Consider the following 13,639-nt stretch of genomic DNA (forward strand, 5'->3'; position numbering starts at 1 on the left):
AACATTATAAATTGTCTTTTTGATGATTCTCCCCAGACTCCTAATTGTTGATTTTTGGAGAAATATTATATTTCAATATTACCAATAAAGGGTAAAGATAATATGAGATAAATCCCCTTGGAGTAATTTTTGTGACCAAATTAAAATTTTCATAAAACGTATATACAACAAGCGTATTGAATATGCTAGTTTTTATAAACACAATCTATACAACATATAGCATATACTTTATTTACAAAACATATATAAAAAATAATTTTAACAATGCAGGGTATAATAGAAAGTATTGAGCATTTTGACAAAGCAGCCGGAATAAACCATCTAATTCTTCTTAAATCATATCTCCTCTAAAAAGCATATCATTGCCTCTAATATTGAGTACACACAAATAACCAAATCAAGTACATAGTATGATTTTGGTAGAACAAATCCCGAATATAATCCCCCTAGGCTTGATTTGATTATGTTAAAAAAATTCAAGAACCAAACAGATGAAAGTATAGAAGTCCGGAGAAGGAAACAAGTAATTGCCCTGTTTTATAGAGATAGAACTAAGTCTTTAAAATACAAAATCCAGCCTAAAGAAAGTTGCATTTGGCCACCTTCCCATGCTAAGTGACTCCATTGATAGAATTCAGTGAAGTAATAACAAAATCAAACAGCAATTGTAGAACATAACTTACAATGATATTCCAAGAAAAAAAAAGTGAAAAGTACAAAGACAACTGTAACCTTACCCATTACCACATCTTCCAATTTGTTGTTCAGTTCAGTATTCTGTACAGTTCCCTCCATCAGATCTTCATCATTTCTCAATTGGCATTAGGGGCAGAAGCTTCATGGAGTTCATCATATGCGCCAGTCTCCTCATTATAAGAGTACCTAAAAGAAAAAAAAAAGAAGTCATCATCACTTCAACATTATCCAATTCTCAACGATCGAGTCTAGAGATATTTTGTATCCCAAAACTAGCCGTTTGCCTTGTCAATTATTCTTGGCTGATCGAACAATTTAATTTCCTCATGTCAATTATTTTGGTTGGTTCAGTCTAAAATTAGAATGGCAAAATGAAAAGATATGTTGGAACTGAAACAACGAGCAGATACATTTCTGGGTATTATCAAGCCAAGATATAAACAAAAATAACCAAACAAACAATTTTTTAGATTCCTAGCCCTAATACCCTACTCTGAGAAGCAAGCAATACTAGCAGAATAAAAGTTTCAAGCCGTTATGCCAGCAGAATCAACCAAACAACTTCAATGTTTCCAGCCATATATAAAATAAGTTAAGTTGCAAGATTACAATTAAAGTAAAAAAGTTACAAGGATGAGTACACTACCATCGTCCAGACGTAGCAGAACAAAAGAGTCCCGTAGATGGATCATAATAATACCCCAAACTGCTACTGTAATAATACCTGAAGATAAAATTCAAACGACCTTATAGACAATAAAAAACATACAAATAGTAAGACGAGTTTCTAATGTATTTTTTCAAGAGAGACAGTCTTGTCATTTCTATAAAAGGGAAATAGAGGAAGAAAGGATGTCAGATAAAATACTTAAACAAACAGACTACAGAGTATTATATTTTATATTTAGTTATACTTATAGGAGTTACAATAGTACCAAACATTTGAGAGGCTTGGACTCTCCTAGATTACCGGTTCTCACCTTCCTCGAAACCTCTTGTACCCTGCCTACTCCAGTAGTATCTACTAACAAACTACAAGTACGTCGCCAAAGAATAAACTAATGGCAGCTATCCTCCCTCTTCCCAATTTTTCCAAGTAAATCCACTATTGGCCTATTCATATCAATTTCACAACCAAAATTTTAAAATCCTTAACCAAATGACCATGCCACTAAATCAAAGAATTGGCTGTTTGTTGTGGACTAAAGACAGGGCATATGCGCACCAACAATGCTAAAGGGCATATAGAAACAGCAATTTTTGCTAGAGCTCCATAGAATAGCAAAGAAGACAGTTAAACACAACCACCTTTAAGTCACATGAATAGGAAACCTTAATGCATACCTCATGATCAGTAAATTACAACTTATAAGCCATAAAACCTATAAGGGGCCATCAAAACTTGCAGATTACTTCTCACAGGGGCCTCACAAAAGGAGCATTTCCAATTATGACATGTGCTTACTGAACATTGAATGCCATCTCTCTACTGTTAAATTCAATACGGCAACATATTCGATCAGTGAATTTTTTTAATCTTTCGGGGCACTTGAAACTGAGCTTAATGTAGAACGTCACCATTTGAGGGGGCATCTGCCCCCTAGTCTCTTAATACATTGGCGCCTGGGCCTTCTATTGATTATGGAAGTATGAATACCTTCCAGAAGGCTCTATATGAGACCTATGCGCTAGCTAACTGCACCACCACCCAAGTTTCCGAAAGGCTCTTACTAGAGCAAATTTTAACATTAATTGTGAAAAATACTAGAAACAAGGAAACATTAAATATACATTTATATATATGGACAAACTCAACCACTCACCAATCTCTCAACACACAGAATCCTCACAGGGATCACCACCACTATCTAACTCATACTACACATCCTTCATCTTCGTTTTTAGTTGCTTTCAATTGTAGCTTTCAGAGTATCAAGGGAACAGCTTATGGGAAAGGCCGTTTTTTGAGGTTTGCTGGGGTCCGTGTAGTGTCAAGGGATTCAATCCTAGCTACCTAATTAATACTACACATCATTGGTCTTCTTTTTGAGTTGCTTTCATTCCCTAAATCCTATATAATTTACTAGTTTAAATAATCAAGTCTTAAAATACCTAATATTTTTAGCAACAATTTAATGGATATAAGTAACTATAAGTAATTGATTTGTTCAAGCCAAGACTTTTAGAGAAATTTTTTTTGGATTTATTTATGTCATCATTAACTGTTAGCATGAACTCGCACCAAAAATGAAGGGCTTACATCTTGAAACGAAGCTACAACATTTCGCACCAAGCTTATGACAACAATATATCTTCTCATTCTGGCTAAATCAAACATAATGAAATGATTCTAGTTTAAAAATCCAAAAATCATGACCACTCCTCCCAAACCACAACCCATAATCCTCACCGAGGAGTCCCCAGACTAGGTCTCTTCTTTGACCATCACACTCAACTTGCTAACCTCTCCTCCTCACACCTAGCCTATTCTTGCAACTTTCATAATTTTAATTTACTCACTCCAGATCCCTTTTACCAAAAGTGATTTTTCTTTTTTTCTTCTATCAAAACTACCAATTCCAATGCAGTTATGGAAGTGATGTCCCATCTCATCAAACAGCTTAGTCACTACTTCAGTGTATAACTTGTCAATACTTCTACTGCTTCCCCTTCTATTTTTTCATCAATCACCAAACCATCATTTACGCAATTCTGAAATCAAGTTTCACCTTACTGCCTCCATGGAGTAATAAGTAATATCGTACTTCATCCTTCTCTGCACCCTCATAGGAATAGGATCTGCAACTCCAGTTTGATATTTTCCCCTTCTTTTCCATCACCTTAATGTTGAGAGATGTATGCTTCTTCAATTCCTCCTTCATCTAAATGTCTCAAATATAACCTGGTCACACTCCCCTGTTAGTCCGTTTGAGCCTTCTCCATTTCTGGCAAGACTTAAAAACAAGAAACTGACTCCCCGGTTTTTCTTTTGTTTTTCCTTTCCTTTTTTTTTTCTTAAAGGATAACCCAGTTTCAAGGACAATGGGATGATGACCTTACATAATTCATTCCTCACCACCTTGAAAGATTGGAATTTGGTTATCTTTTTTGAAATGAAGACGAGCCTCTTTATTAAAAGTTTTAATGAAAGAGGCTAATGCTCAAAGTACAACAGAATTATACTAAGAGTGAAACGAGCGATCACAAACAAATGTACAGATAAATTGAACACAAACGAAACCCTGAGCAAACAATAGAAAACTAAGAACAAAATGAACTTAAAATCTCTCAACAAGAAGCCCAAAAACAGGTGAAGATTGCAGACTAAAAACTTCAAAAGAGATTGGAGTAAAAGACTGAGGGAGAATTTGAAATTATATAGATTTGACTAATTAAATTTCTCATTATTCAAAGAAATTTTCATTTGCTCCAACTCTTCAGTAACTTCAGCATAGTCTTTTAGTACTCCCAACTCCCCCTGCTAACAAACTCTAGTATGTGGCGCTGCTGCTAATATTAGAAAGACTATTTAGCCCCTTTAAGTCTAACCATTGCCCATTACCTACTCTACTGGTGAGTCTAGGCCTACGTTCCACACACCCTCCTTGCATTTAAAAACAAATAGGAGATTTAACATTCCTGTCAGAATGTCCCGTACTCAAGAAATCAACAATTTCACCACCAAATAAATAAACAGCAGAAACGGAGAGATTCAATTATGACCCCTGAATCCATAAGAGTGGGGAGATGGCCTTACCCTGAGGATTCATCATAAACATAGTCATTCTGTGAAGCTTCACCTGCAGGCCAAACAATAAACAAGAAAAGTCATTCGGGAATATACTAATTAAAGAAATTAAGTGCAACTTCCTTAGTCATTTACATGGGATGGAAAGGCGTACTCTCAGAATTAGGGTTAAGGTTACTGGGAAATTGTTGATCGACTCCATTGGCATCAGCAACTAAATTTTCATTAGAAGATGGATCTGCATGCTCGTCTTCGTCAGCAAACATATCATATGTATCAGTTCCACTGCTAGTGATTTCAACTTCGGGTTGATTGGTGAATAATGAGCCCACACCAGGATTTTGAACATCAGACAACAAACCATTTCCCTTGTTGGCGTCAGAATTTCCATGATGCAAGCTCAAGGATGATCCTTCCTTAGCCCGAGCTAATGTCTCATATCCTTCTGAAAATCGAGGATATAGGAGTTAGCAGGGAGATTTTTTTTTCTCGTTAAAGAACATTCTACAGAGGTCCAACAATTGAGTATTCATGTGCAAAATGAGAGTTCATTATTCTAACTTAAATAATAAAAATTGATGCACGCTCAAGAGTCACACCGATGACATAGCTTGTAGGGGGAAAATTTTGTTATATAAGTTAATAACAGTTAACAAACTCTACTGGTGCTTCACGCAATTCCAACACAATGGCTTGTCACACCCATTAATCTGTCAGTGTTTCAGTTGCCACCTTTGATCTGGAGCTTGGCTCATCCTATCTTGGATACAATAATTCGCTCGAGTTTGTTTGATCAAACTTCCTTTTATGACTGAAGTAAGTGCTCGATTTCAGAGGCATTTTAGGAAGAATACAAGAGCATACAAAAAAACCAGCCCAACAATACAACCCCATTAAAGAAAGGGGGACCAAGTGAGTAAAATATTGCCTATGGAATAGTCACAAAAGTTCTTCGAAATCGAAGCCAAAAGAGCCATGTAAAATCTAACCATAGACCAAATCTCACTATGCCTCCTCTCCCTACTGAAAAATCCGATCATTTCTCTCGCCCCAATATCCCAAACAACAACACACACCCAGGCATGCCATAAAAAACCCCCTTTGTCCCTGAAGGGCGGATGGAGGAGGAACTCCTTGATCATCACTCTGATACTTCGCTTACCAGCAAAGCTAACACTGAACCCCTGCAGGGAAGAGCTCCACACGGCCCTCGTAAACTGGAACTCCAAAAAAAAAAAGGTCAAGATCTTCCTTCGGGTTTCGATAAAGCATGCAACAAAAAGGCCAAACGAAGTTCTCCTCCTAACAAGCCTATCAGCGGTATTAACCCAACCAAGCAAGACTTGCTAGATAAAGAACCTAACTTTCATAGGAACCTTAGTCCTCTAGACCACATCAAAAACCAATTCCTTAGAGAGAGATGGATCTAACAACAGACTAAAAAGAGACTTACAAGTGAATTCCCAACTAGGATTGGGGTTCCAAACACGAACATCCTTCTCCCCTCCCTAAAATAGCACCCCTCAAGGAAAGAAAGAAAAGAGGCCACGTCCATTGTTTCCCTATTGGTCAAATTACAACGAAACCATAAAGAAAAAGACACAGAATTCTCCGATCTCACCAAAAGATCCTAAATAGTACAATTTTTGGAAGAGGATAAATGATACTGATGCAAACAAATCAAACAAAGGAATTCTCCCCCCACCCACTGGTCCTCCTAAAGTAAGTTTCCTTACCATCCCCCACAAAACAACAAGTAAACCGTGAAAAGGTAGGGAGCTCAAAAGAAATATCCTTCCAAGAATTTCAGAAAGTGCCTTTTAACCTCTTTCGTTGTCCATTCAAAAGGATGAGAACCATGCTTACTCACAATAATCCTATGCCATAAAGAATCGAGTTCAAAGCTCTATTGCGGATTCTAAGATTACCAATCCCTAATCCCTCCTGTCTCATAGGATGCCCTACTACCTCCCAACTCACCAGATAGGAGTCATGACCTTCATCCACCCCTTCACATAGAAAATTTATCATGTACTTTTCAATGCTCTTACACATCAAGCAAGGGGCCCTGAATAGCGAAAGATAATAAGCTGGGGGGGTACCACTTAGCACAGATCTAATGAGAGTTAATCTACCAACTTTAGAGAAGAACCCTTTCTTCCATACCGCCAACCTCTTACAAATTTTCTCACAGATAGGATTCCAAAAGGACACAACTCTCAAATTACCCTTATAGGGAGCCCTAGGTAAAAAGACAAGAAAGAATCAACCTCACAATCAAACACCTCCGCTGACCTCTGTAACTTTGCATGGTCAGAATTAATACAAAAAATAGTGTACTTGCTTCTATTGATTTTTAGCCCTGACATTTCTTCAAAGAATGCAATCATATGGTTGAGGATATGGAAAGACTCCTCTTTTTCAAAACAAAGTAACATTGTATCATCAGCAAATTGAAGGTGCGATAAGACAACTTCATTTTTGCCAATCTTAAAAGGCTTAATAATGTTTCCTTTGACTCATTTACTTATCATCTGACTTAAGACATTCACAACAAGTACGAACAGAAGTGGGGACAAAGGATCCCCTTGTCTTAAACCCCTAGATGCTTGAATCGACCCTTTTGGAGATCCATTGGTGAGAATGGAATACTTCACATTTCTAACACACCCCACGTCCACATTATCCATTTATAATCGAAACCTTTCTTCGTCACCACTCTATCTAGAAAATCCCAATCCACATGGTCCGCTTTCTCAAAGTTAAATTCTAACAAAACACCCTCCAAATTCTTCGACCTATACTCCTCAATTGCTTCATAGGGCTGTGGCATAGTATGGAGGAAAGGAAGCAGCCACAACAAATGTCGGCTCTCAAGCCCATGACGAAGCAATCAATCTTCTTGTCCTCGATATGCACTAAACTCGGATCAAAATGGGAGAGTCGTCTCCCTTTCATAAGTAGCACAACGGTCTCCCTTTCATAAGTAGCACAACGGACTTGTCGCCCTACTTATGGAAGAGAATTCACATGACTCTTCTCGTTTTACTTCAGGTTTAGCAGGTACAAAAAGACAAGAAAATCGCTTGCTTTGTCATGGGCTTGAGAGTTGACGTTTGGGACATTTTTGGTTGCTCACTTTCCTCAGAAATTATATCGCAATTCACAACCCTACAAATAGCAAAACTAATTGACAACCAAGCCCAAAGCACCCTCAAGATCAAGCATTTTCCTCGTGTCAGAAGAAGGCATTTGATCAAACAAAACTCAAGAACAAAGTGGGATCAGTGTACCCAAGATAGGACGAGTCAAACTCAAGACCAAAGTTAGCAGTTGCTAGCAAGTCAATGGTCATTACAAGCCATTGTGTAAGAGTTGTAAGAAACACAACTTGGGACGCTGCCTAGCCAAAAAAACAAGGTTTAACTATGGGAAGGAAGAACACTCTATTTGTAAATTGCCGCCAGAGGAGTATTACGGGCAATACTGGTCACTTTCTAGCTCTTTGAATCACTTGATTTCTTAAGGGAATAATAATTTTTTTTAACAAGAAAAAAGCCTCTTCATTAAGATAATGAAATGAGACAAATGCTCAAAGTACAGGAGATTATAAAAGAAAAAAAGGAGATTTAGGATCAACAAGTGCTCTTAGACATCTCGACTAGGTTGACACCCCCTTAGCATCGTCATCATATCCAAAATAAAACTATAACAATGGAGAACTTAAAGAAAACAATACAACTCGTACTAATAGTTTGTGAGCTAGTACAATCAAAGAAGAAGTAAGTGGTAATAAGAAACTATAAATAAAAGAAAGTATTAAAAGGTTGAGTTGCTTTCAGATTTTCTTCACTCTGAAGGATGCTAAATAACTCAGTAGCTTATCTCATCTACCATACAATGCTTTCCTAGCAATACCTTATAGACTCAAGATTTGTTACAATCCAAATGACTTCTGAAAAGAAAAAAGAAAAGGAATCTAAAACCCGAAAAATAATTAGGAAATTCTCAGGTAAACAAAAATTTGCATTAACCACTAGCTTCTGATCACTTGACAAAGTTTTTTCAACCAGAATAGTATAATCGATGAGTTCTGCATGCAACTGTTACTTGTCAGTAAAATATATTAAATAAAATGGTCTCAATTAAGAAATTGGACGATGTGCCCTTCAAAGCAAATGCACAGAGGAGAAACTATTTTGGCTCTTCAATTCATATGAATAAAACCAAACAGAATGCTAACCTGCCTCACGCTCAAAAACCTCTTGTTTTTCATGATAAACATCTGCATAACGAAAGTTTGAACAATAAGCAAAGCATAGTTGCCAACAAAACGTGATTTCCTACAAAAATCCAAAAATAGAAAAAGGTAATACTTATTAAATAAAGCATTTTCGAAGGACCATCACAATAACATAAATAGCATAATCGAGGAATGCTCAGTCCAAAGAATTAAACCCGACAAAGCAACATACTTAACTGTATTCACCATTATCCATAAGTTTCATAGCATCTTCTGTTAACTTGTCAAATATATGCTTTATCTCAGCTGACATCTTCTCCTTCCTGTCTTTGGAATTTCCTTTCAACCTTCTCAAAGCTTGAAGAACCTGTCACCAGTAGAATAACTTATATATAGGTCTCAGCAAACACCTCTCTCCAAAAGTTTTATCTGAAAAGCAAATGGAATATTGAAAAATGGAACATAAGGATAAGGCTTTGCATAAAGGAGCACATAACATATGTTTATTTCTGTATTTATTTTTCCCTTTTGAAAGGGTTTGTCTATTTATAAAATTAAAAAAATCTATAGCAACTTGATGCTATTGCTAGGAAGATATTTAACTTTTTTTTTTTAAACAGACGATAGAAATTGCTTCTATTGTCATTAATGAATGTGCAAGTATAAATCATGACTAACAAAAAAGTTCTTGTAAGAAGAAGTGTCCTACAAAAGTAACAAACCTATCGAACTCCCACTTATAAGAAAGGAGTTAGGAAACAAGGACACTGACACGAAGACACACCCAATTTCTAGAAAAGTAGACAGTAGCTCCTTCCTTGTAACCATAAGTTTGTTGAAGGACCATAAATTCTTCATATTGGTCTACACTCTGATTTCTCCTAGTACCATCTTAGTTAAAAAAAAAAAGCTCTCATTTCTTTAATTCTTCGATATCTCATGCTTAGTAGTAGGCTTTGTGTGTGTGTGTGTGGGGGGGGGGGGGGGTGCAATTCACACAAAAAGCAGCCACTTTCTTCTTCTCCTTCTCCTACTCCTGCTAGGCACCAATGCTCAAAACTTCATAAGGCTATTGTATCCCAATGTGCTTCATACTCGGAAAAAAAAAGTGGTTGAAGTAACGACTTTAGGATCACTTTTCTGTAAGTCATATATTTACTTATGTGGCTTTCATGGAGTTTGCTCCCATAAACATAGCCATCCCAACGAAAGTCTAAAAAGTGTTTTCATTAGTCCAGGAATATCCCTTAGATTGGGAACAAAAAGTTCATTACAAAGTAAATTCAGAAAACATATTCAAGATTTTGAGCTTACCGTTTCACCTGGCTCAAGCACATCAGCAATACGTCTCTTTATTTTTCCAACTTCTTCAGAAGATAGCTCTTGGACATCATCTTCGTTATTTATTACTATAGAGCTTTTCCCAGTATATTTTGGATCAATGTCAACACTATCAAGCCATGCATCCTGAAGGGTAAGTAAACTGCCTTAACAAACTAGTAGAGTATCTATTTCAAGAAGGGCATGGAAAATCATACAGCTATCCTTACCTTGATTTCTTTATCATTAACATATTCAACAAAATTACCAGCAGCATCAAAATAACCTTCTTCCCTCTCTTTGTCTAAATTGAAAGGTTCCAATTGAATTCCATCAGCATCAAAGTTCTCATTTTCCTGTCAATAGGGGAAAATGTTTAAGGGGGAGAGAGACACATTAGTAGCTCTCCTTCCATTTAACTTGAACCTTAGAGAGAGAGAGAGAGAGAGAGAGAGAGAGAGAGAGAGAGAGAGAGAGAGAGAGAGAGAGAGAGAGAGAGAGAGAGAGATTGGAAACATTCACTTCAAAGGCCAAAGATTAAAGAACGATATTTTGATATTAAAAAAATTGACAAGACAAGAAAATGCACATTCTTCACCAGTTGATAAAGAAACCAACCAGTGACGGCAATGAGCAGGACACCAGAGATTAAAGAATGATATTTTTGAACAAAATTGAATCTCAATTGAAACATAAAAGCATTGACAAATTAGGAAAATTACACACAAACTGTAAACAAGACTCACGGTGTCCAATAGAAATATTTCTCCTCAATGAAGAGGGTGGATGACAGGACTAGAAGGAAGATTCAATCAATAACAATGGTAAAAAGTTCAAAACAATATTAGGTGGATAAAAGTAAGAAACAAAACAATGCAATTATGCGGACCTACAACTTAGGCAAAATTCTTACTAGTTCTGTGGAAAAAAAAACGTAATTCACAGGTTGGCGTAAGCATGAAAAGCACCAGGTTAAGAACACGAGTGAAACTAAATCTTACTTCATAAGTCACTTCAGCTGCTGATATGTCATTTACGAGGCCTCTATTCTCTTCACTAAAGAGGTCAGCAGTCATTTGATTCCGTCGCTTTGCACGCTCTTTGGCAGCAAGTCGCGGGTCTGTTAAATCATCTGGGGTTTCTTCAGCTTTCCCTTTATCCAAAAATGCATCTCCAGATTTCAACTTCTTACCCTTTGGAAACCTAACTCGCTTTTGGCTGAACAAATAAAATTCCATGGTTGGTGAGAGGGAAAAGACCCCTTTATACAGATGCAATAAATGAATAAGCTGAATAATCATGATACTGAACCAAGGGAGTTCTGTTTAGAAGCACACAAGTAAAAGACATCCAGTTATGCTCCAATTAGATGCTCAGAGAAAAGGAGATACATGATCAGCAAATTGCAAATTTTCAAGAAACATCGCTCACCCCATAGATATAAAATTTTACATTCTAATCTTTAGAACATATTTTTTCAGTTTTACAAATTAAGGAGCAAATTAGCTGGAAAATTTTGATTTCATAGAATTTAAGACAAAGTAAGGGGAACCTCATTCCTCCGCCCCTGAATGAATCATACAACCAACAAGCTGACTCGAACTATAGTTCCTTTTCTAAGCTAAGCAATTAAAAGCACAATGAAAATTGCAGTCAGACACATAAATCGAGAAATGAAAAAAAAAAACATTAGGGAAATTAGGAGCTACAAGAGCACAGAAAGTAACAAATTGATTAAAGGGTATAATGGAATTCCAATAATTAGAAGGAAAAACAAAAAAAGAGGAGAAAGAAGAATGGTTAGGAGGTTGAAAGAGAGCAGAAAGTGGGAAATTACGCAGTGGGTTTGAGGGAATCGTCATCTTCGTCTTCAAAGAAACGGCGCTTGAGATTGGGGCGCGAAGGATTGTCCTCCATAGAATCACCGAACGAACAGAATCAGCAAAGCAACTGAGAGAAGTAGTTCGCGGTGAGTTAACAAATTCTTGTATTTCTATGTGCCGATGCAAAAGGCGAGAAATTGGAAATTTAACATTCAAAATATTTTGCGCACCGAAATGTCAGTCTCAAATTACTGTTTTTCTTTTTCTTTTTTTTTTTTCCTCTTTCCCTTTTCAGAATTCATAGGAAAATTTTGATTTTTGTAAGGTTGGAAATATCGATATTGTTTCTAAGAAAAAAAATCAATTAATCTATAATATTGAAGTCTCGATTTTATCAAATATCGACGATGATGAAAATTTCATAAAAATTAGTTCACAGGAGTTGTCTAGAAAGCTGAAATATAAGAAAACAATGAAAAATGTTTGAATGAAATGAATTTTATATTAGAAATCAAGTCCAAAATGCTTAATCCAACATGTATTTTGAATTACATTACTTTACAATCTCTAATGGACTTATAAAAATTGTAATAGCAAGTGTTAAGTTGACCGTGACTTAATTGGATTACAATTTACCATTTTCAATTATCATTTTATAAAATAAGACAACATTTATATGTACATTGTCAATAAATGTATGCATGTCAATGTGCGAGTTAAAAAGGAAATGGAGAAAAATAATTGCGAAGTTTAGAAATATTTCAAGATGAAATGAAGTGAAAATTAATGTTTTGAATTTTACGAGAAACAAAGCTCACATTAATTCTATTTTAAAGTGAAATGATGTGAAAATTCAATTAAAAGTTTGAATGAGCTTAGTTAAAACTAAGATCAGTAGAGAATTGGCCCATGAGAGTTCATTAGAATTATGGAAAGGGAGGTTAACTAGGTCATTGTATTGCCAATTGGCTCGCCACGGCTTTGGAGGTTGAGGTCCATGCCAACATGTACTTGGCTCACACTAGCCCACCTAGGGCGAGGTTGAGCCCAACATGCATGTTCCTCATTATAGTGGTGATTTGGTTCAATCATTGAGCATCATGTTTTTAAAATGATAAAAGATCCTAAAAGGATGAGTAAGGCCCTTAGTCTAACTTCACTATAAAAAGTATAAATGCTACATTAATTGATTATTTGACACGTCATTAAATGATTTACAAATTTATTAAATAATTATTGTGTAGACCACACACAATAAATAATAATCGCTTACGTGGGCAACAATGAAGAGAGGTAGCATAAAAAAATTTCTATACTAATGTAATGCTAAAAGTTTCCTAACAGACCAACATAAAGTAAGTTCTTTCGACTTTTAACTTGCTTCGACTCTTTGTTGCTTGTTCACTTAACATTGGAGATTTTATTGCAGGCACCACATCAATGTGTTCTTCTTCTTTGTTTTGTAGGTCGTCTTTCTTCCTCAAAATTACAAATTCACTGTTGAAGGTAGGTGAAGGTTAGATGAGTCTTTCAATCTAGAATTTGCTAAAAACAAAGTTAATAATAAATAGATTTTTTGTTATATTTTTTCAGATTAAATTTCTTTAGAAACGAAAGTTTTAGATTGAAAATAAACCTAAAAACCGAGAAATTTTGGAAATTAAAAGAAAGATAGTACAATAAAAATGTACCATTCTTATTGGAAATTACATACACATATGAAACTATACAATTGTACGTAATGAAGATCATTATAACATTGAAAAAACTTGAATTAAACATAACTAATTCCTTAAGAAAAAAAATCAA

General features: G+C 35.8%; 1 protein-coding gene across 2 annotated transcripts; it reads right to left on the reverse strand.

The window, feature by feature from the left end:
* Positions 1-516: 516 nt before the first annotated feature.
* Positions 517-12,144, reverse strand: LOC103495429 (uncharacterized). Of its 2 annotated transcripts, XM_008456990.3 has the most exons (10): positions 11,845-12,144; positions 11,009-11,225; positions 10,238-10,363; positions 10,002-10,154; positions 8,925-9,054; positions 8,688-8,729; positions 4,599-4,889; positions 4,454-4,496; positions 1,343-1,420; positions 517-882 (listed from the first exon to the last, which is right to left on the reverse strand). In XM_008456990.3, exons 1-10 carry the CDS (start codon positions 11,922-11,924, stop codon positions 813-815), a joined length of 1,230 nt encoding a protein of 409 aa, XP_008455212.2. In that variant the 5' UTR covers positions 11,925-12,144; the 3' UTR covers positions 517-812. The 2 variants fall into 2 exon arrangements, with proteins under 2 accessions (XP_008455212.2, XP_050940074.1); XM_051084117.1 differs by lacking the exon at positions 517-882 and having other exon boundaries at positions 1,340-1,420; positions 4,580-4,889; positions 11,845-12,067.
* Between the last annotated feature and the right edge of the window lie 1,495 nt (positions 12,145-13,639).

The sequence above is a fragment of the Cucumis melo genome, chromosome 1 (assembly GCF_025177605.1).
Source record: "Cucumis melo cultivar AY chromosome 1, USDA_Cmelo_AY_1.0, whole genome shotgun sequence".
Taxonomy (NCBI): Eukaryota; Viridiplantae; Streptophyta; class Magnoliopsida; order Cucurbitales; family Cucurbitaceae; genus Cucumis; species Cucumis melo.

Coding starts and splice junctions, on each gene's coding strand:
- LOC103495429 (XM_008456990.3), bottom strand. CDS start 11,924: ATGGAGGACAATCCTTCGCGCCCCAATCTCAAGCGCCGTTTCTTTGAA. Junction 11,226..11,844: donor GATTCCCTCAAACCCACTGC/GTAATTTCCCAC, acceptor TTATTTGTTCAG/CCAAAAGCGAGTTAGGTTTC. Junction 9,055..10,001: donor TGCTTGAGCCAGGTGAAACG/GTAAGCTCAAAA, acceptor TACTGGTGACAG/GTTCTTCAAGCTTTGAGAAG.